The sequence below is a fragment of the Pecten maximus genome, chromosome 3, assembly GCF_902652985.1.
Source record: "Pecten maximus chromosome 3, xPecMax1.1, whole genome shotgun sequence".
In the NCBI taxonomy this organism is placed as follows: domain Eukaryota; kingdom Metazoa; phylum Mollusca; class Bivalvia; order Pectinida; family Pectinidae; genus Pecten; species Pecten maximus.
In genome coordinates, this window is record NC_047017.1 from 1,606,070 (window position 1) to 1,627,936 (window position 21,867).

Below are 21,867 nucleotides of genomic sequence, written 5' to 3' on the forward strand. Positions count from 1 at the left end.
TAAAAACGGGACACCTGAGTTAACCCACCTATACACTGGTCCCGGTGACATTCAGTTTGGAGAGATTATACTGTAGTATCAAACCTCTGACCTTTGACACTAAAACTGCATGTTGTGTCACATGACTCTCCGAAATATATTTGAAATTAGCGAACCAGTAAAGAAATTTAAAAAAAAGAGAAAACAAAAAGAAAATGAACCTGTTGTCCTTCATCTTTCATGATATTACGAGTGAAAATAAAAACTCAAGCTTCCAAAAGCATTAAAAACATTCATGTACCTTCAGGTAGTGACTGGATATAGTCCGCCATTAGAGTCTGGACTTTATCACGAAGTAACTGAGCCAGGGAATTGTGGAAGTCAGAATTATGGTCTTCACATTCCAAAATTACGTGTTCCTATAGCAACAGATTGAAATGGTCAGTTATATAAATATTACTCATGGTTAGTTATGAAACATTAATTTACATTTAAATTGACATAGGTCAAGGTCTTTTATATGCTGAATCATCATAGCACTTTTGAAACGTAAAAAGATCATTCAAGTTTCTAACAATCTGACTCCTGTGACCTCAAGGTCATTTATATGAGGACATCTCTAGCACTCTATAGCAGAAACCTGTGACTCTATCCTAGGTACTTCCTGGCAAATATATCAGCCCACTGAGCTTTCTGGAACTTGAGAAGAAGATTCTTGAAATATTTGACATATTTATTTGATTCTTGTGACCTTGAAACTAAGTCAAGGTTTGATTAAACACACGCTGTGCAAAGTACATGCTGGAAAAAATATCAGGCTGCTGTGCTTCCTGGAACTTGGGAGGAAGTTCTTTTTAACATATTTGACTCTTTGACCTTGAAAATAGGTCTAGGTCATTGGTGTGAGGAAATTTCATAACATTCCATAGCAGGTACTTACTGGCCAAAGATGAGTACCCCAAAGATTCACAAATGAATTTTTAAGTATATGGCCCTTGCGACCTTGAAAATAGGTCAAGGTCATTTATATGAGAAAACTACATACCATTATACCACTCTGTCTAAGGTATCCGCTGGAAAAAATATTAGGCCTTTGGGTCTTCTGGAATTTGGGAAGAAGATTTTGGAAGTTTTTATCAGATTCGACCCCTGTGACCTTGAAGATATGTCATTTTGGAAGTTTTTAATAGATTCGACCCCTGTGATCTTGAAAATATGTCAAAGACATCTATACTGAAGAAACTTCATAGTACTCTTCCCGATGTACCTCCTGGCCATATATCAATACTCAGATGCTTAGAGTTTTCTAGAAGTTAAAAGTTGACCGACAGACAGTTGACAATGGACGATGGATCCTCACTCACCATAAAATGTGCTCATCGGCACTTCATGCAAAGTGAGGTGTAAAAATACTGAAACACTTATGGTGTATTATCTAATCTTTCCTCTCGGACTCCAATCACCAACTCACCAAATAAGGAATGGCGAGATCTTTTGCTGCTTTTTCAAGGTATTTGAAAACTTTATCCCGAGGAAGGCTGTCTACTTCAGTTAAATCTTCAGTAAATATCTGGACACAACAAAAATGTATAATAATGTAAAAATGTAACATTATAATGTATATAATAATGGAATATAATAATATATATTAACAACATGCACCAACACACAGTAATAATCAATAGTGATACTGTTACAGAGGTGATCTATATCAATCAAAGCCTTCAGATACAGAAATTTGTCTCATCAACCCTATATAATATATAGATCAAGGTTTTCGGCTATCAATTACATACATGTACTTAAAAATAGTTAAGAACTTGAACTGTCGCCAGGATGGCTGACTAATACTCTGGCAATCTGCATGAGTCAATGGTGAATTGGAACTGTTAATTAGAGGCTAACTAAGATAACCCATGCATGCCAATATTTCTGAAATTCAGAATGTCTGAAATATGTGTTGTTCACAATAAAGAGAATTCAGTGACCAGTTGCCACAGCAACCATAATTTTGAGAAAAAGAAAGTGGCATGCACATATACACATGGTCCTCTATATTTGTGTGAAGGTTCATTGAAATTGGCCCTTCGGTTTAGGAGGAGTTGTCCAGACAAACTTCAAGTTATGGTTCTTATCAGAAAACCTGTTTATAGTGACCAGTTGCCATAGCAACCATAATTTTGAGGAAAAGAACGTGGCATGCACATCTACACAATCATGATCATTAATATTTGTTTGAAGTTTCAATGGAATCGGCCCATCGGTTTAGGAGGAGTTGTCCGGACAAAATGTGTTACAGACAGACAGACAGACAGAGGGACGGACGGACAGACCTGATTCCAGTATACCCTCCTAACTTCGTTGCGGGGGTTTAATTATAAAGGTGTATAATTATACAGTGTAATACACCAAGTTCCTGAACTCTAGAGTTTATCTGAAGGGCAGGTCACCATGTGCCATTAAAACTGTGTCAGTACTGAATTAGTGGATATGACGTCAGATGTCGATACTGAATGAGTAGGTATGATGTCAGGTATCAATAATGAATTAGTAGTTACGATGTCAGAAATCACACTTACTTTGAGTCCATCCTCAGGATGCTGTTTTAACACCCACTCAGCATACTCAAATATCAAGTCTAGGTGTTCCCTTCCTGTATATCACAGTAACATAAATAAGATATACAGGTAAACTACAAGGTCAGTATTGTTATATATTTCTTCAAAATCTTAAAATCTCTAAAAAATCTCAATTAGTTGTATGAAAAGCCAAAAAAAAAAATCTCAGCAAATTATGACTGATTATTGACAAAATGATCATATCAATATGATATAGTTAATTCAATAAGTAAATATGCATGGTTTAATACCAACAGGAGTTACCCCCCTTAGACAGTACTCGTCTCGGGTATCTCCTCTAGACTGGCCACATACCCAGATGTTGTAGATATTGCACTGTGCGGTCATGGCCTTTGAGTGGGGAGCTGGGACGGGCAGCCTGGTTCATCAACAGATTTAGGGCTGAGGGAAAGAAAAAAATAATTATCATTGTTAATCTTAATATGAAAATGATGCAAGTAAGCAAGTAATGAGATCACTTCTACCTGGTCTATTACATCTCAACTGAAGGAAAAGATCGAGATTTGGTGTTTGTTTAATGATACATAAAGAACTCAACAAACAAGTATCACAGCTTTCTGAAAGACAACATGTTGGACAATTTTATGGAATTTGGTCCAAATTTGTTAAGAAGATATAGAGAGACCGGGGTACGCATATACATACCTTCCATTACCCTCATCAATAAATCTAGAACATTGACAGGCCAGTAAGGGCCCCACCGTGTGGCTATACCTCCCCATAATCATCAGAAACCATCTGCCCATATTGCTGAGGATGATCTCTGGTCAGTTGACTTCTTGTTTAATTCTGACCATCTTAACTTCATAATGGCATAAACAATGTTCATCAATGAAAAGATACCAAATTTATCCTTTGAACTTTTGGGAACTAATGAGCTTAGTTTTATTTATTTAAACTATGTAAGAAGAAAAACATAATAATTTGATATGTGGTCTTTTTGGTCCATTCCCTTCCTATTTAGGTGGTTAGCTGTACTGTCACTCACAAAATGGCAGGTCAACAGTGTGAAATTCTGACCAGCTTAAAGCGAGGGTCTATATGGACAGCTGTGATCTACCGTGTCCTATATCTACACATACAGCTGTGATCTACCGTGTCCTATATCTAAACATACAGCTGTGATCTATTGTGTCCTATATCTACACATACAGTTGTGATCTATCGTGTCCTATATCTACACATACAGCTGTGATCTATAGTGTCCTATATCTACACATATAGCTGTGATCTACCGTGTCCTATATCTACACATACAGCTGTGATATATCGTGTCCTATATCTACACATACAGCTGTGATCTACCGTGTCCTATATCTACACATACAGCTGTGATCTACCGTGTCCTATATCTATACATACAGCTGTGATCTATCGTGTCCTATATCTACACATACAGCTGTGATCTATCGTGTCCTATATCTACACATACAGCTGTGATATACCGTGTCCTATATCTACACATACAGCTGTGATCTATCGTGTCCTATATCTACACATACAGCTGTGATCTATCGTGTCCTATATCTACACATACACCTGTGATCTACCGTGTCCTATATCTACACATACAGCTGTTATATGTCGTGTCCTATATCTACACATAGAGCTGTGATCTACCGTGTCCTATATCTACACATAGAGCTGTGATCTACCGTGTCCTATATCTACACATACAGCTGTGATCTATCGTGTCCTACATCTACACATACACCTGTGATCTACCGTGTCCTATATCTACACATACAGCTGTGATCTATCGTGTCCTATATCTACACATACAGCTGTGATCAATTGTTTCCTACCTTTCTGGTGAAGTCCTTTCTTTTCATACAGGATGATGAGTTCACTGAACTTCTCTTTACGTTTTAGGATTTTTTCACTTTCCTCTACGTGACAGTTATTGTCTTTGATTCTCAACAGTGGCGCCACCAAGGCGTCGTTTGTCTGTAATAAGTTTTTATAAAGTCCATCAACACTAGTTAATAATAAATATAAGATACATTTGTAAGATACTTCAGCAAAGCCGTATGAACAGGTGTTTTAGTATAGTTGGTTTCACCTTAAGAAGTCATGGTCCCTCTCAACTTAACTTTACACCAAGAGTATGCTGAGGGCAATGTTCTAGCAATGTTGATATTTGTTAAAAGTATTTGTGTGTTTGAATGATAATAATGATATTGAATATAAATAATGTGGTGGTAAAATCTATACAAGAGACCCAGAGGGCCTGTATTGCCCACTTAAGTGATTATAACAAAGCCACTCTACATTTCTACAGAAGGATTTTAAAGAATTTGAAATATTTTGAACTGCCTCTCCCAACAATGATTCAAACCAATTGTAGATCAAATACTTAAAGGGTACCCTGAATTACTTTTGCAATGGTTATTTATTGTTAAGTAGTAAAATGGAATGTGTTGTTTGGAGATATATACGATTATGTATAGAATGCACACATGAATGCAAATTTCATTCATCTGAGATACAAATGTACGTATCAAGCTGTTGACTTTTGACCTCCCTGAATCGACCTTTGACCTACATATAGATAAAACTTATGTAGGATAGTGTCTATGATTTGTCTAAGTTGACTGACATCCCTGAGTTGACCTTTGACCTACCTGTATATGACATTTAAGTAGGCTGATTTCTATGATCTATCTGAGTTGATTGACATCCCTGAGTTGACCTTTGACCTACCTGTAGATAACATTTAAGCAGGGTGGTGTCTATAATCTGACTGAGTTGACGTTTAGACTTGATGGTCTTGTTTCCCTTCCTTGATGGCCGTCGTCTGAACTTCTTTATTGATATCCTTACAAACATCCACCCTTTTCTACAACAAAAAATAAACAGATTACAAAGTAACACACAAGCTGGAAGCTTACTAATACCACCATCCCACTAGGACTTTGTTTGCATGCTGGCTTTATCGTCCCATGAACAGCCAGGGTCATTTTAAAGGTGAAGTCTCCTTGTAGTAGTTTGTGACTACCTCACTGAACAACATACAGAAGGCCTGTCGCATGCCAGCCAGAGCAATTAGGGTAAAGTGTCTTGCCGAAGGACACAACTATGAGAGCATCCACAGGTCGGGTTCTCATCCTCCCAAGAAACACAGTGACATGTATAGGGAGAGCTGAACCACACACCTCATATCTTTTTCACCTGAGCTTACATGGCTGGCTATAACCGACTGAGCTATGGCAACCCTCCCCTCCCCTACTAGGACACTATTCCTTATACCTGTCATTTGCATAATCTTGTACAGTGGAAACTTTCGCTAACTCGAACTCAGAAAACTCGAATACCCTGCTTAACTCAAAGTACTTCGTCAGTCACGGCCGAATTATCTCTTTATCTTAGTAAAAAAACTTGGAAAACTCGAATTCGGAAAACTCGAAAAACTTGGATAATACGAAGTGAAAATTTGGTCCCAACAATAAAATGATCCAATAACTCGAAGTATCATGCTTTTGTGTCCAACAACGATCGGTTGTAAACGCCGACATTTTTTCAACATCTAAATTCCGTTTGTATCGGCACTACAATTCTACCGATTATTATAAGCGATTATAAGTGTTTAATAAATTCTGGTGGAATTGTTGGTGGAATCTTATAACAATAACTGTCGGTGATCAACGGTACTGTTTAACTTACATCAGGTAATTTCCTAAGGCGGTTGCTGATAATAGTATACACGATAGTCAACAGCTCATCTACCCGCTCGCTCAAGCGGAACTAATCTCTGACACACTGGTAGATCTACTCGGCTGCTGTTTTTACAGGTGTAGAAATGAACAGTAACCGGTGCCTATTAAATCTGTAAACTGCTGAAACAATAGCGTAATTACTGCAGAGGTGTTCAGAGTACTACGATCAGTGCTGTCTATTAAATCGGATAAAGCGCCAACTCAGTAACAGTAACATTTTATACGCAGATGCGCAGTACCAACTTCCTGTGCTAATACACATGGAAATGGCATGGTTATCGGTAAAACGTAAGTTGGACTATCAAACAGTTTTTTATATGTCCAATATAAGGTAATGGTTCTGTTACGTTTTACATACATATGTTTAATCTGTGTTGAATTTAAACGGTTATTTGATATAACATTAATAAATTGTTAGTCGATTGAATTCCATTTTATCGTTATTCCTTTTGCAAAATGACATGAACATCAGATCGTTATTGAAGTGACTAAGCGAAAGAAACTATATCGAGACTCTATATCGGCAAAACTACACCAAACTACGAGTGATAGAACAAAATATTACATATACATTTACATGTATTGACAAGTCTTGACACTGAACTGATGAGCGACAGAGCGGAGTCATAATGATTCTATAATGTTGACAAATATTGACCAAACTTTGCACCAAAAATGACAACTTGCTTAATTCGAACACTCGGATAACTCAAAGTTTTCTCCTGGTCCCGTCGAGTTTGAGTTAACAAAGTTCTACTGTATATTCAAAGATACCCATAATGATATATATCATTATCCAACGATAAGGACCTTAGGCCCAAAGTGGACAAGACCCAAAACATATTACTTTTCTCCAATTGAGGCTTTACCACCTTTGGATGAAATGCCTAGAGAAAAGAGAAAAGATTTTGAAGAACTATATTCTATGGCACAACTAGCGATTTGAACAGCCCACCATTCGATGACAGTGGTCTCAAAAGGGTAAATTGCTGCTCCAGCTTAAGTTCTCAGAATTTTAGGGAATGGGGTCATGTGTTGGCCCATTGACAGTATAATATGACCAAGTGAGGTGTCCTGCTGGGTGTATTCATCTTCAATGGCTAGTAATAATTTAAATGAAAGGACCATGGTTTGAAGGAAGCCTCAACATGGTATAAGCCCACTGGTCCTTTGAATTAAGTGAACTAATAATAGGGCGAGTTTACATCCTCACGAACACACATGGAAGTCCTGTCCTACCTGAGTAAGATAGTCCTGTAAGGCCAGGAGACCTTTCTCCAGATCTCCCCCCTCCAGCTCCGGAGGCCGATTAGGGTACTCCAGTTGACTTCGGTACTCGTTGGGTAGGAGATTAGGGTAGAGCCCTATCACATGAGATGGATCTTCAAAACAAAACATTAATTAGTTAATCAGAACCTAGAATGATGTCAGTGTGATATTTAAACCACTCACTATAGATAGTCAGGTGAGATAAAAATCCTTTGTCAAACTAGAATTCCAAAGAAGTGGATGTGTCACCTGTGCTCACTTAATTGAAAGGGTGTCATTTTGAAAATTGTTTTGTGACAGATGAAAAGCATCACACATTGTTGCTGGTTGTTGGTTGATGGAACTCAATGTCAACATTATATCTGAGGTCATCTGTGGATGGTATCTGATTACATGATACAACAGTGTATTGAAACAAGGGCCCAATGGGCCCAAATCGCTCACCTGCAATGCAGTGATCTTTTCATATATGGATCCTGCAGTTATTTGAAAGCATGCTACAGGACCAATATAATGTCTCTCTGCACTTTGGCTTTTCACTAAAAGACATTTAAAGATTTAAGCATACTTGATCGACGTGACCTTGAATGAAGGTCAAGGTCATTCATTTGAACAAACTTGGTAGCCCTTCACCCCAGCATGCTACAGACCCAATATCAACTCCCTGGGACTCTTGGTTATTGAGAAGAAGTTGTTTAAAGATTTTAGCCTTTTTGACCCCTGTGACCTTGAATGAAGGTCAAGGTCATTTATTTGAACAAACTTGGTAGCCCTTTACCCCAGCATGCTACAGACCCAATATCAACTCTCTGGGACTCTTGGTTATTGAGAAGAAGTCGTTTAAAGATTTTAGCCTTTTTGACTCCTGTGACCTTGAATGAAAGTCAAGGTCATTCATTTGAACAAACTTGGTAGCCCTTCACCCAGCATGCTACAGGCCAAATATTAGGTCTCTGGGACTCTTGGTTATTGAGAAGAAGTCGTTTAAAGATTTTAGCCTTTTTGACTCCTGTGACCTTGAATGAAAGTCAAGGTCATTCATTTGAACAAACTTGGTAGCTCTTTACCCCAGCATGCTACAGGCCAAATATTAGGTCTCTGGGACTGTTGGTTATCGAGAAGAAGTCGTTTAAAGATTTTAGCCTTTTTGGCCCCTGTGACCTTGAATGAAGGTCAAGGCCATTCATTTGAACAAACTAGGTAGCCCTTCATCCCAGCATGCTACAGACCCAATATCAACTCCCTGGGACTGTTGGTTATTGAGAAGAAGTCGTTTGAAGATTTTAGCCTTTTTGACCCCTGTGACCTTGAATGAAGGTCAAGGTCATTCATTTGAACAAAATTGGTAGCCCTTTACCGCAGCATGCTACAGACCCAATATCAACTCCCTGAGACTCTTGGTTATTGAGAAGAAGTCGTTTAAAGATTTTAGCCTTTTTGACTCCTGTGACCTTGAATGAAAGTCAAGGTCATTCATTTGAACAAACTTGGGAGCCCTTCACCCCAGCATGCTACAGACCCAATATCAAGTCCCTGGGACTCTTGGTTAATGAGAAGAAGTCGTTTAAAGATTTTAGCCTTTTTGACTCCTGTGACCTTGAATGAAGGTCAAGGTCATTCATTTGAACAAACTTGGTAGCCCTTCACCCCAGCATGCTACAGACCCAATATCAAGTCCCTGGGTCTTTTGGCTATTTAGAAGAAGTCGTCTAATTTTTTTTTAGCCTTTTTGACTCCTGTGACCTTGAATGAAAGTCAAGGTCATTCATTTGAACAAACTTGGTAGCCCTTTACCCCAGCATGCTACAGACCCAATATCAACTCCCTGGGACTGTTGGTTGTTGAGAAGAAGTCGTTTGAAGATTTTAGCCTTTTTGACTCCTGTGACCTTGAATGAAGGTCAAGGTCATTCATTTGAACAAACTTGGTAGCCCTTCACCCCAGCATGCTACAGGCCCAATATTAGGTCTCTAGGCCTTTTGGTTATTGAGAAGAAGTTGCTTGAATGGAAAGTTGACGCCGGACGGACGGCCGGACGGCCGGACGGACGGACGGACGACGGACGGACGACGGACGCCGCGCCACGGCATAAGCTCACTTGCCCTTCGGGCAGGTGAGCTAAAAATCAGGAAAATGGTTTATTATGCGAATTTGCATTTTGACAAAGGGTTTAAACTCAAACTGTAATTTATTATGACAAAGTCACATACTAAGTTACCAGTACAAAATGTATGTAAGTAATTATGATGATGACGATGACGACAACGATGACGATGACGACGATGATGATGATGATGATGATGATAACACAGCATGTAAGTGTGAGAGTATGTGTGTGTATGTTGTTGCCTTTGTCATATAAGCCTGTTATATTGTTTAATATGTGAAAAATCATCAAAAAATAAAAGAATTATGGAAAAAAAAAAGTTATCAAATTGATGTGGTAAACGGTAAGGAAGATAAGTCTGGAGGACTGAAGTGTGACTGACAACATTTATGTGTGATGATGGACACAGTGATCCCTAACTGTCCGCCATGCTTTACGTGATGATGGACACAGTGATCCCTAACTGTCCGCCATGCTTTACGTGATGATGGACACAGTGATCCCTAACTGTCCGCCATGCTTTACGTGATGATGGACACAGTGATCCCTAACTGTCCGCCATGCTTTACGTGATGATGGACACAGTGATCCCTAACTGTCCGCCATGCTTTACGTGATGATGGACACAGTGATCCCTAACTGTCCGCCATGCTTTACGTGATGATGGACACAGTGATCCCTAACTATCCGCCATGCTTTACGTGATGATGGACAGTGATCCCTAACTGTCCGCCATGCTTTACGTGATGATGGACACAGTGATCCCTAACTGTCCGCCATGCTTTACGTGATGATGGACACAGTGATCCCTAACTATCCGCCATGCTTTACGTGATGATGGACAGTGATCCCTAACTGTCCGCCATGCTTTACGTGATGATGGACAGTGATCCCTAACTGTCCGCCATGCTTTACGTGATGATGGACACAGTGATCCCTAACTGTCCGCCATGCTTTACGTGATGATGGACACAGTGATCCCTAACTGTCCGCCATGCTTTACGTGATGATGGACACAGCGATCCCTAACTATCCGCCATGCTTTACGTGATGATGGACACAGCGATCCCTAACTATCCGCCATGCTTTACGTGATGATGGACACAGCGATCCCTAACTATCCGCCATGCTTTACGTGATGATGGACACAGCGATCCCTAACTATCCGCCATGCTTTACGTGATGATGGACACAGCGATCCCTAACTATCCGCCATGCTTTACGTGATGATGGACACAGCGATCCCTAACTATCCGCCATGCTTTACGTGATGATGGACACAGCGATCCCTAACTATCCGCCATGCTTTACGTGATGATGGACACAGCGATCCCTAACTATCCGCCATGCTTTACGTGATGATGGACACAGCGATCCCTAACTATCCGCCATCTTTACGTGATGATGGACACAGCGATCCCTAACTGTCCGCCATGCTTTACGTGATGATGGACACAGTGATCCCTAACTGTCCGCCATGCTTTACGTGATGATGGACACAGTGATCCCTAACTGTCCGCCATGCTTTACGTGATGATGGACACAGTGATCCCTAACTATCCGCCATGCTTTACGTGATGATGGACACAGTGATCCCTAACTATCCGCCATGCTTTACGTGATGATGGACACAGCGATCCCTAACTATCCGCCATGCTTTACGTGATGATGGACACAGCGATCCCTAACTATCCGCCATGCTTTACGTGATGATGGACACAGCGATCCCTAACTATCCGCCATGCTTTACGTGATGATGGACACAGCGATCCCTAACTATCCGCCATGCTTTACGTGATGATGGACACAGCGATCCCTAACTATCCGCCATGCTTTACGTGATGATGGACACAGCGATCCCTAACTATCCGCCATGCTTTACGTGATGATGGACACAGTGATCCCTAACTATCCGCCATGCTTTACGTGATGATGGACACAGTGATCCCTAACTATCCGCCATGCTTTACGTGATGATGGACACAGTGATCCCTAACTATCCGCCATGCTTTACGTGATGATGGACACAGCGATCCCCAACTATCCGCCATGCTTTACGTGATGATGGACACAGCGATCCCTAACTATCCGCCATGCTTTACGTGATGATGGACACAGCGATCCCTAACTATCCGCCATGCTTTACGTGATGATGGACACAGCGATCCCTAACTATCCGCCATGCTTTACGTGATGATGGACACAGCGATCCCTAACTATCCGCCATGCTTTACGTGATGATGGACACAGTGATCCCTAACTATCCGCCATGCTTTACGTGATGATGGACACAGTGATCCCTAACTATCCGCCATGCTTTACGTGATGATGGACACAGCGATCCCTAACTATCCGCCATGCTTTACGTGATGATGGACACAGCGATCCCTAACTATCCGCCATGCTTTACAGGTAACAAAATAAAACCATTTAGTCAAGTATTACAGTAAGTCAACCATTTAGTCTAGTATTACAGTAAGTCAATCATTTAGTCTAGTATTACAGTAAGTCAATCATTTAGTCTATTATTACAGTAAGTCAACCATTTAGTCAAGTATTACAGTAAGTTTACTCTTTCTTAACCTTATTTTATACATTAGCTGCACTTTCTAATATTTCCATCAACTTGAAAGTCTTAAAACATCTATAAGTGATAGCACAAGAGTACCATCAGCGAGTCACTTTTTTCACCTGAAAAACATTATTTACAACATGAAAAGTATGGATTTTCACACCACTTAACTATGTTTAATTATTTAAGGATTAACATCAATTATTTTTTCTGTTATGACTGTATAACAGAAAAAATAATTTATGTTAATTCTTATAATTTAATTTCGTCTTATACACACCAAGATATTTCACTTTCTTTGGCGAACTCTTTTCTGTGATAAATTATTACGCAACGTCATCAGCCAATCAAAAATGACGTTACATTTCGCATGTCAAAAATTTTGTTATGGAGGTATAACAAAATTATTTCAGCCAATGAAAATGCGTGTTATATACAAAATTAAATTATTGGAAGAGTCTCCGAAGATTTTGCACAAGCACAGTGAATGGAAGTGGGTCCAATATCTAGATCCTGGACAGTACCAATAAGCCACTCTATTCTCAACAGGAGCGGCTTAAAATGTTTATAACAGAGGCTGAAATTGTAATAGTTCAACTCATTACAGAAAACAGATTAATCATAGCTGGATTTACAATGAAAGACTACTGTAATAACACCCATTTTATATTAAGTGTCAAATTTTCCAATTTACATCTTTGACAAATATTCATATTTTATCAACAAGAAGCCCATGGGACCTGCATCGCTTACCTGGGTTATTTCAGTAATCATTGAAAAGAACTCTTAAGTTATATTAGAAATACCATTCCCTTTTTGGGATCTTCCACACAAAATTGTGTAATTCTGTAAACTGTTTCCTTCAACTGAATTTTGCATTCCGGTTCAAAAGAAAATTCCAACCAAACTAGAACACTGACAGGTCAGCGAGGGCCCATAATATCATGACAAAATGCTCCACAGTGAAAAGTTACAGAACCACTGTTTGTTAAAAGAATTGGTTCTCTTCACCAAAAGATTCTTTTGACCAAGTTTGGTCAAAATCCATTCAGTGGTTCATGACTTCCGACCAAAGATATTTAATCTAAAACTGGGCCTCATATTTTGCTCCAAAGGGAATTGAGAAAGATGTAGGCTGGTTGCTAAGGACCTGTAACCGTGGATAAGACTTGTTAACTGCTTTGAATCAGATTTACTGCTGTGACAGAGCAATATATAAAACTTCAAATTATTATCATTACTATAAAAGATCTTTAACACTTACCTGTTCCTAATTTAACAAATATATTCATGGATTCTTCAAACTTGCATTCACAAAATAAATTAAATGCATGAAGAGTTTTTATTCTGTTAATTCGGTTCTGTTTTTCATCCTCTGGCTCCTCTGTCATATCCTGAAACATTACCAACAGTATGCAAATCAGATACTAGAACGTAGTAAGCTTAAGAAACCAAGATGTCTAAATATAGACAAAATAATCAACAAAAGGTTACCTTCTGTAAACAAGTGTAAAACTAGAAATGTGTTCTTCTGTAAAATCCATTTTCGATTTACATACATTTTCTAGTACATTTTTTAGTCATATATAAAATAGTTACATAAAATAAAGAAATTTGATACTTACAGCGAGATGTAGAGCTAGTTCAAACTGGTTTGCTTCCAGCAGCTGTCGTATTTGGTAAGCTATAGGCATGGCGTTCAGTTTCCACACATAGTTAGAGGAGGCCACATATATACAACCGCTGCAAACAAATCAAAAAAACATTCTCAGTGTTGAACCTCTATTTATACTCCCTAAGGCTTTGAGATATGACTTCCAACACCTATCAGCTTGTCATATCAATTACTTCCAATTTTCACAAAGCGTCATTTCACTAATCAAAATAATACAAGATTTTACCAGGTCTCCTAGCAACCATATTAATTCTCATACAAAATTCAATAAGGATAATATGAAATATTGACAAGCATGCAATTTAAATTTCAACTAGGGAATCCTAAAACAAACTAAGTGATCTTATATTGCTTTGATTTGACGGATAGATGTTGTTTTGCTTTATCATCAACTCTTTAAATATTACCTTCCCTGGCAGATGTAGCGAGCTTTCTGTAGGTCAATGTTCTGTATGAGAAGACGTGGGGATATCGTTCGGACTTCCACATGTTTAGGTAATAAGGCTATGAGATATGGAGGGTGATTTTCTGGAGGAAAAAAAAGAAATGTGTTAACCTAGTTAATATCTCATAAGGAAATAGTGATTACAAACTTCAACTGTCAAAATCCAAGATGGCCACCTGTCAGCCATTTTGTTTTCTCAATGAGTCTCAAAATTAAATTGGCACAACTATGGACCGAGGGGAACCTACAAATCAAGTTTCCAAAATAGGCATACAGTATTTCTCAAGAATGGTGATAACAATCTTTAAACTGTCAAAACACAAGATGGCCATATGTCGGCCATTTTGTTTTCTCTATCATTCTCTAAATTGAATGAGCACAATTAGCAACAGAAGGGAACCTACACATCAAGTTTGAGAAAAATCCTTTCAGTACTTCTCAAGGAATAGTGAAAACAATCTTCAACTGTCAATATTTAAGATCATCTGCCAGCCATTTTGTTTTTTTCTGATCTGGCTCAAAATTGAAAGGGAACAACTAACCACTTATGGAAACCTACTCATCAAACTTGATAAATAATGTTCCAGTGTTCCTTAAGAAATAGTGATAACGTGGATTCTATTACTCATTCGATTCCTTCATTACTTTTTGTTTCTTCCTAACAAATTAACACTTTAAATGGTTCAAAACTAATTATTAAACATAATTTTGAAATTTGTGTATAATGATGTTCATATTAATCTCTAAAAATGACAAAATATTTGTTATACAATATTAGAAGAAACGAATAAGTAATGAAGGAATCAAATAAGTAATGATGGAACTGAATAAGAAATAAGTTATGGCTAATGAATGGAATGGTCGAATGGGTAACGGGAATGTTTAATGATAAGTTTTGAACCATTTGAAGTGCTAATTAGTAAATGGGGAAACGAATATGTAATGATAGAATAAGGAATAAGTAATCAACTTCACAAAGGTGTTTGTGTGTTTGTTTTTGATTAACGTCCTATTAACAGCCAGGGTCATTTAAGGACGTGCCAGGTTTTAGAGGCGGAGGAAAGCTGGAGTACCCGGAGAAAAACCACTGGCCTACAGTCAGTACCTGGCAACTGCCCCTTGTAGGTTTCGAACTCGCAACCCACAGGTGGAGGGCTAGTGATAAAGTATCGGGACACCTTAACCACTTGGCCACCACGGCCCCTTCACGAAGGTAAAAGGAATGGTGTGAGATTTATAAGTTAGTAAAACTATATATAGCTAGATCAGATTGACCTAGTTTTAACATACTTTATACCACTTCATCACACCTCACCTATCTGTATTGGGATATCAGTCCAGTTTATTGGGTATTTCTGCGTAGGACTACCCTCATCGTCAATGAGAATGGACATTTCGTCCCTCCCAAGAAGAAGAGTATCATTCTCCAGTCGTGTTACGATCGGTTCCTGTTGTTTGGTTCCTACAGGAAACAGCTCTTTAGTGTTCCCTGTATTAATCTGAAGAGAAATTATAAGTTACAGATCTGAACAATATTTATCATTTCACATAGCTAGGACTTTGCTAAAATTGTTTGTTTGTTTTTTTGTTTGTTTTTGTTTAACGTCCTATTAACAGCCAGGGTCATTTAAGGACATGCAAGGTTTAGAAGGTGGAGGAATGCCGGAGTACCCGGAGAAAAATCACCGGCCTACAGTCAGTACCTGGCAACTGCCCCACGTAGGTTTCAAACTCGCAACCCAGAGGTGGAGGGCTAGTGATAAAGTGTCGGGACACCTTAACCACTCGGCCACCGCAGCCCCAAAAAATGCTAAAATTGGTATGCCCAGAGAAATTAATGAGATCAACAGCAACAAGATCCTAATTGGCATTCACAACTGAATTATTTTTATTTGTCCTATGAAAGTCTGATATTTTCACCTACTTTTCATTTATCTTTCTTTTCCTTTTAGTCAGTTGATAACAAGGTAGACCTAGGTATGAAATCTAAGAAAGATGTTATATGATATTTTGTCCATTATATGATTTTATACCAGGTCTGGTATATAAGTTGGACTAATTATTTTTTAGCAAGATATTTCAAATCCTATAAGTGAAATGCAGATGTTTCCATAGTTCCCGCTGGAAAAGTAAAATCATGATCTCCTTTTCCAGACACAAAATAATTGACGTCTACCTTAACGATGAAATAGTCCCGCTTGAAGCCAACACATATTGTATCCTTACACCACACCATATCTCTGGGAACGTCGTACATGTTGAATTCAGGCTGTAAAAAATATATATAGTTCCTATTAATTTCAATTAACCTGGACCCTCAGGAAGTTGTATTTGATTACCTCCCTTAGATGTTAATACAGCCGTTGAACATCTTTATCAAGTGTCATCAGAAATCAACCCAAATCAATTAACCATTTGGACTGGAATGTGATAACCCGGGTCCCACCAATCAAATCATTTGGACTTGAATGTGATAACCCATGTCCCACCAATCAAACCATTTGGACTGGAATGTGATAACCCGGGTCCCACCAATCAAACTATTTGGACTGGAATGTGATAACCCATGTCCCACCCCAATCAAACCATTTGGACTGGAATGTGATAACCCATGTCCCACCCCAATCAAACCATTTGGACTGGAATGTGATAACCCATGTCCCACACCAATCAAACAATTTGGACAGGAATGTGATAACCCATGTCCCACCCCAATCAAACCATTTGGACTGGAATGTGATAACCCATGTCCCACCCCAATCAAACCATTTGGACAGGAATGTGATAACCCATGTCCCACCCCAATCAAACCATTTGGACTTGAATGTGATAACCCATGTCCCACCCCAATCAAACCATTTGGACAGGAATGTGATAACCCATGTCCCACCTCAATCAAACCATTTGGACTGGAATGTGATAACCCATGTCCCACCCCAATCAAACCATTTGGACAGGAATGTGATAACCCATGTCCCACCCCAATCAAACCATTTGGACTGGAATGTGATGACCCATGTCCCATGTCCCAACCCAATCAAACCATTTGGACTTGAATGTGATGACCCATGTCCCATCAATCAACCCATTTAAAAAAAGGTCCCACCAATCAAACCATTTGGACTCTAACGTGATAAGAGAAAGTGGCCTTAGTATGTTTCAATCATATGCACCTATTTGGGTTTTAATTAACAACAAGTATTAATTGCAACCAGACCTGTTACATAAGTCCCAAACAATATGGGCAATGCCTAAAGCAGCAAATGAAGCCTAAAGAAACCAGAATATCGTTCCTTAGTGATAATACCTTTAAACACCTCACATCGAAATAGAACATCAAAATTTCCACCAATCTGAAGCTAGCAAATGGTGACCATTTTAATTTTAAAATCCAGAAATGGAAGTTAGAACTCCTATGTTGTACCAATTTTGGCAAAAATTACATATCGTCGAAAATTAGACCAATCACAGGACTCCATTTCACTACCATGGCAACTGGGCTATCGAAACTGTTATTTGCCCACGTGTCAAATTTCATCAAAACCAGGCAATTCAGTACTTTGGTATCCTGAACTAATAGTATACTGATACTTGACCAATGTATCAAGTTAATTCAAATTAAATGAAGTCGCTAGAGTGCTGAAAAAGATTTTCTATAAATATCAACTATGACCATGACCTTGACCTTAGCAGCTTGAAACATGGTCTTGTTTGAGGTATACTCATACTGAGTGCCGAGTGAAGGTGAGCTTACAAATATACTTATGTATATACTCACAGAACACTATATCCCCTCCCTAATTTGTTTTCTCCAATTTTGGTATTATTAATTAAATCTAAATAAATTAGACTCTGGTAGATATTAAGACAAACCTGGAGGTCCATGAAATCTCGGTTCTTCCAGTAGTAAGTCTGCAACAGAAAGATACATATTAGTAATACACATATTTTCACCGGTTAAGTAGAAGAAATTACAATTAACCATCAGAACAGTGCTTTCTGTTTCCTGAAATGAAATAAGCACAATCTTTACAACTACACGTTACTTTACAACTACCTGTTACTTTACGACAACCCATTACTTTACAATAACCTGTTATTTTACAACTACCAGTGATGTTATGACTTCCCGTTATGTTATGACTTCCCGTGATGTTATGACTTCCCGTTACTTTACGACTTCCCGTTACTTAACGATTACCTGTTACTTTACAATTACCCGTTACTTTCCAATAACCGTTACTTTACAATTACCTGTTACTTTACGACTACCCGTTACTTTACAAAAACCTGTTATTTTACAACTACCCGTGATGTTATGACTTCCCGTTATGTTACGAATTCCGTTACTTTACGACTTCCCGTTATTTTACCACTTCCCGTTACTTTACGACAACCCATTACTTTACAATAACCTGTTATTTTACAACTACCTGTGATGTTATGACTTCCCGTTATGTTACGAATTCCGTTACTTTACGACTTCCCGTTATTTTACCACTTCCCGTTACTTTACGACAACCCATTACTTTACAATAACCTGTTATTTTACAACTACCTGTGATGTTATGACTTCCCGTGATGTTATGACTTCCCGTTACTTAACGATTACCTGTTACTTTACAATTACCCGTTACTTATCAAGTACCCGTTACTTTCCAATAACCGTTACTTTACATCTACCTGTTACTTTACATCTACCCGTTACTTTACAACTACCCGTTACTTTACATCTACCCGTTACTTTACATCTACCCGTTACTTTACAACTACCCGTTACTTTACATCTACCCGTTACTTTACATCTACCCGTTCCTTTACAAGCACCCGTTACTTTCCAATAACCGTTACTTTACAATTACCTGTTACTTTACAATTACCCGTGCCTTTACAAGTACCCTTTACTTAACAACTTCCCATTACTTCACGACTTCCCGTTACTTTACAACTTCCCTTTACTTTATGAATACTCGTTACTTTACAACTTCTCATTACTTTACGACTTCCCGTTACTTTACAACGACCCGTTTCTTAACTATTATCTGTTACTTTAATACGACCTGTTACTTTTTTACTTACCGTTACTTTACAACTACCCTTTACTTTACAATTACCCATTACTTTACGACTACATGTTATTTGTGACATTTTTAATAAAGTAATGTTTTTTTCCTTCTATGTATCTAAAATGTTATAGAAAAGTTAATGGTTTTCAAATGAATATCTTACATATTTCATTACCTTCACAGAATTAACTGATATTTTATCATACTTCGTGGAGCTCTTTTCTTTTCTAGATTGGAACTCTCAAATTCACTATGACTAAATTATAACTGTTCCATCAAAAGCAATGCTAGGTTTCATTGTATGGGTCTGTAAATATACATACCTGTATCTTGCGTTTTATGGCAACAGACAGGCGGAGTGTACAAGCGACCTCTCCACTTAAGGACTTCGTCCTCTGTAAATTATAACAGAAATCTCAGTCACTCCAGGTTTTGTTTTAATACAAAAACAAGTTTAAACATGTTGACTTTAACAACAAAATGGAATATTGCTAAAGAATCTTTAACCACATTTTTATCAAAATCACTTTTAAATTGAATTTCCAGTTTAACAATATTTCCCCATAAATGTATGAATGCATACCTGAACACCTATGGCAAAAAGTGTGGCTCCTTTTGTTTTGGACATACATGTTATTAGACCAAATGTCGACAGTTCATGTACACTGATGATGTTATCTGCAGGAAAAAAAGGTGAAGTTCCATAATTAGATTACATATGGAGGATAATTTCGGAGTTTGAACGGAGTACATTTCCCAAATATATGTAGACATACAGAGTTTATATGTAGGACGTTACATATACCCCGTACATATATATGTAGACATACAGAGTTTATATGGAGGACGTTACATATACCCCGTACATTTGTGGAGTACACAGTCTGAGAACATATGGAGAAGGTTGTCAAAGCACATATAGAGTACACTGCCTGGTAACATATGGAGTTTACTACCGAGTACATATGAATTACACTGCCGGGATATATATGGAGTTCACTACCCGAGTACATATGACTTACACTGCCGGGATATATATGGAGTTCACTACCCGAGTACATATGACTTACACTGCCGGGATATATATGGAGTTTACTACCCGAGTACATATGACTTACACTGCCGGGATATATATAGAGTTCACTACCCGAGTACATATGACTTACACTGCCGGGATATATATGGAGTTCACTACCCGAGTACATATGACTCACACTGCCGGGATATATATAGAGTTCACTACCGAGTACATATGACTTACACTGCCGGGATATATATGGAGTTTACTACCCGAGTACATATGACTTACACTGCCGGGATATATATGGAGTTTACTACCCGAGTACATATGACTTACACTGCCGGGATATATATGGAGTTTACTACAGAGTACATATGACTTACACTGCCGGGATACATATGGAGTTTACTACCCGAGTACATATGACTTACACTGCCGGGATATATATGGAGTTTACTACAGAGTACATATGACTTACACTGCCGGGATATATATGGAGTTTACTACAGAGTACATATGACTTACACTGCCGGGATATATATGAAGGGCACTACTGGAAGGCTTATGGAGTACAATACTCGCTTTCATATGAAGAACATTACCTGAAAGACTGATGAGCAGGAACAATTCTGGCACAACTGCCAACTGAAATTAGAAAATTGATATCGTACAATTTTTGATACAAATTTGTTTTCTCATCACATAGAAAAGACAGAGTAAGGTAAACAATGCATAGCCCTATATCTCTCACCAAATCCTGATACCACAATAAATGGTGAAAAGTCTGTATACAGTAGGAGACTGGATACTACTGAAACTACTGAGACAAATCTATTCATAAGAACCACTGCTCTCTGATGCCAATAACCTTGTACTGGCAATTTGTTGTTGTTGAGGATACCGACTTATTACTGGCAATAAGGATGTTAATTGATTATTGGCAATAGGCTAGGGATGCTGACTGATTAGTAAGAATGTTAACTGACCAAAAGAAATAAGGATGTCAACTAATTACAGGAAATAAGGATGTCAACTAATTACAGGAAATAAGGATGTCAACTGACTACATGACATAAGGATGTCAACTGACTACAGGAAATAAGGATGTCCACTGACTACAGGAAATAAGGATGTCAACTGACTACAGGAAATAAGGATGTCAACTAATTACAGGAAATAAGGATGTCAACTGATTACAGGAAATAAGGCTGTCAACTAATTACAGGAAATAAGTCTGTCAACTGACTACAGCAAATAAGGATGTCAACTGACTACAGGAAATAAGGATGTCAACTGATTACAGGAAATAAGGATGTCAACTAGTAACAGGAAATAAGGATGTCAACTGACTACAGGTAATAAGGATGTCAACTGACTA

General features: G+C 38.4%; 1 protein-coding gene across 1 annotated transcript in view; it reads right to left on the reverse strand.

Moving 5' to 3' along the window:
• LOC117322912 (vam6/Vps39-like protein) overlaps window positions 1-21,867 on the reverse strand; it is a 30,943-nt gene that overhangs the window by 7,336 nt on the left and 1,740 nt on the right. Inside the window, 17 exon segments of the mRNA XM_033877877.1 lie at window positions 281-398; window positions 1,451-1,549; window positions 2,559-2,632; window positions 2,913-2,999; window positions 4,424-4,565; window positions 5,322-5,396; window positions 5,398-5,457; window positions 7,574-7,716; window positions 13,547-13,676; window positions 13,908-14,025; window positions 14,365-14,485; window positions 15,718-15,901; window positions 16,579-16,671; window positions 18,276-18,314; window positions 19,792-19,863; window positions 20,052-20,146; window positions 21,092-21,134. Coding sequence (XP_033733768.1) covers window positions 281-398; window positions 1,451-1,549; window positions 2,559-2,632; window positions 2,913-2,999; window positions 4,424-4,565; window positions 5,322-5,396; window positions 5,398-5,457; window positions 7,574-7,716; window positions 13,547-13,676; window positions 13,908-14,025; window positions 14,365-14,485; window positions 15,718-15,901; window positions 16,579-16,671; window positions 18,276-18,314; window positions 19,792-19,863; window positions 20,052-20,146; window positions 21,092-21,134 — 1,693 coding nt within the window.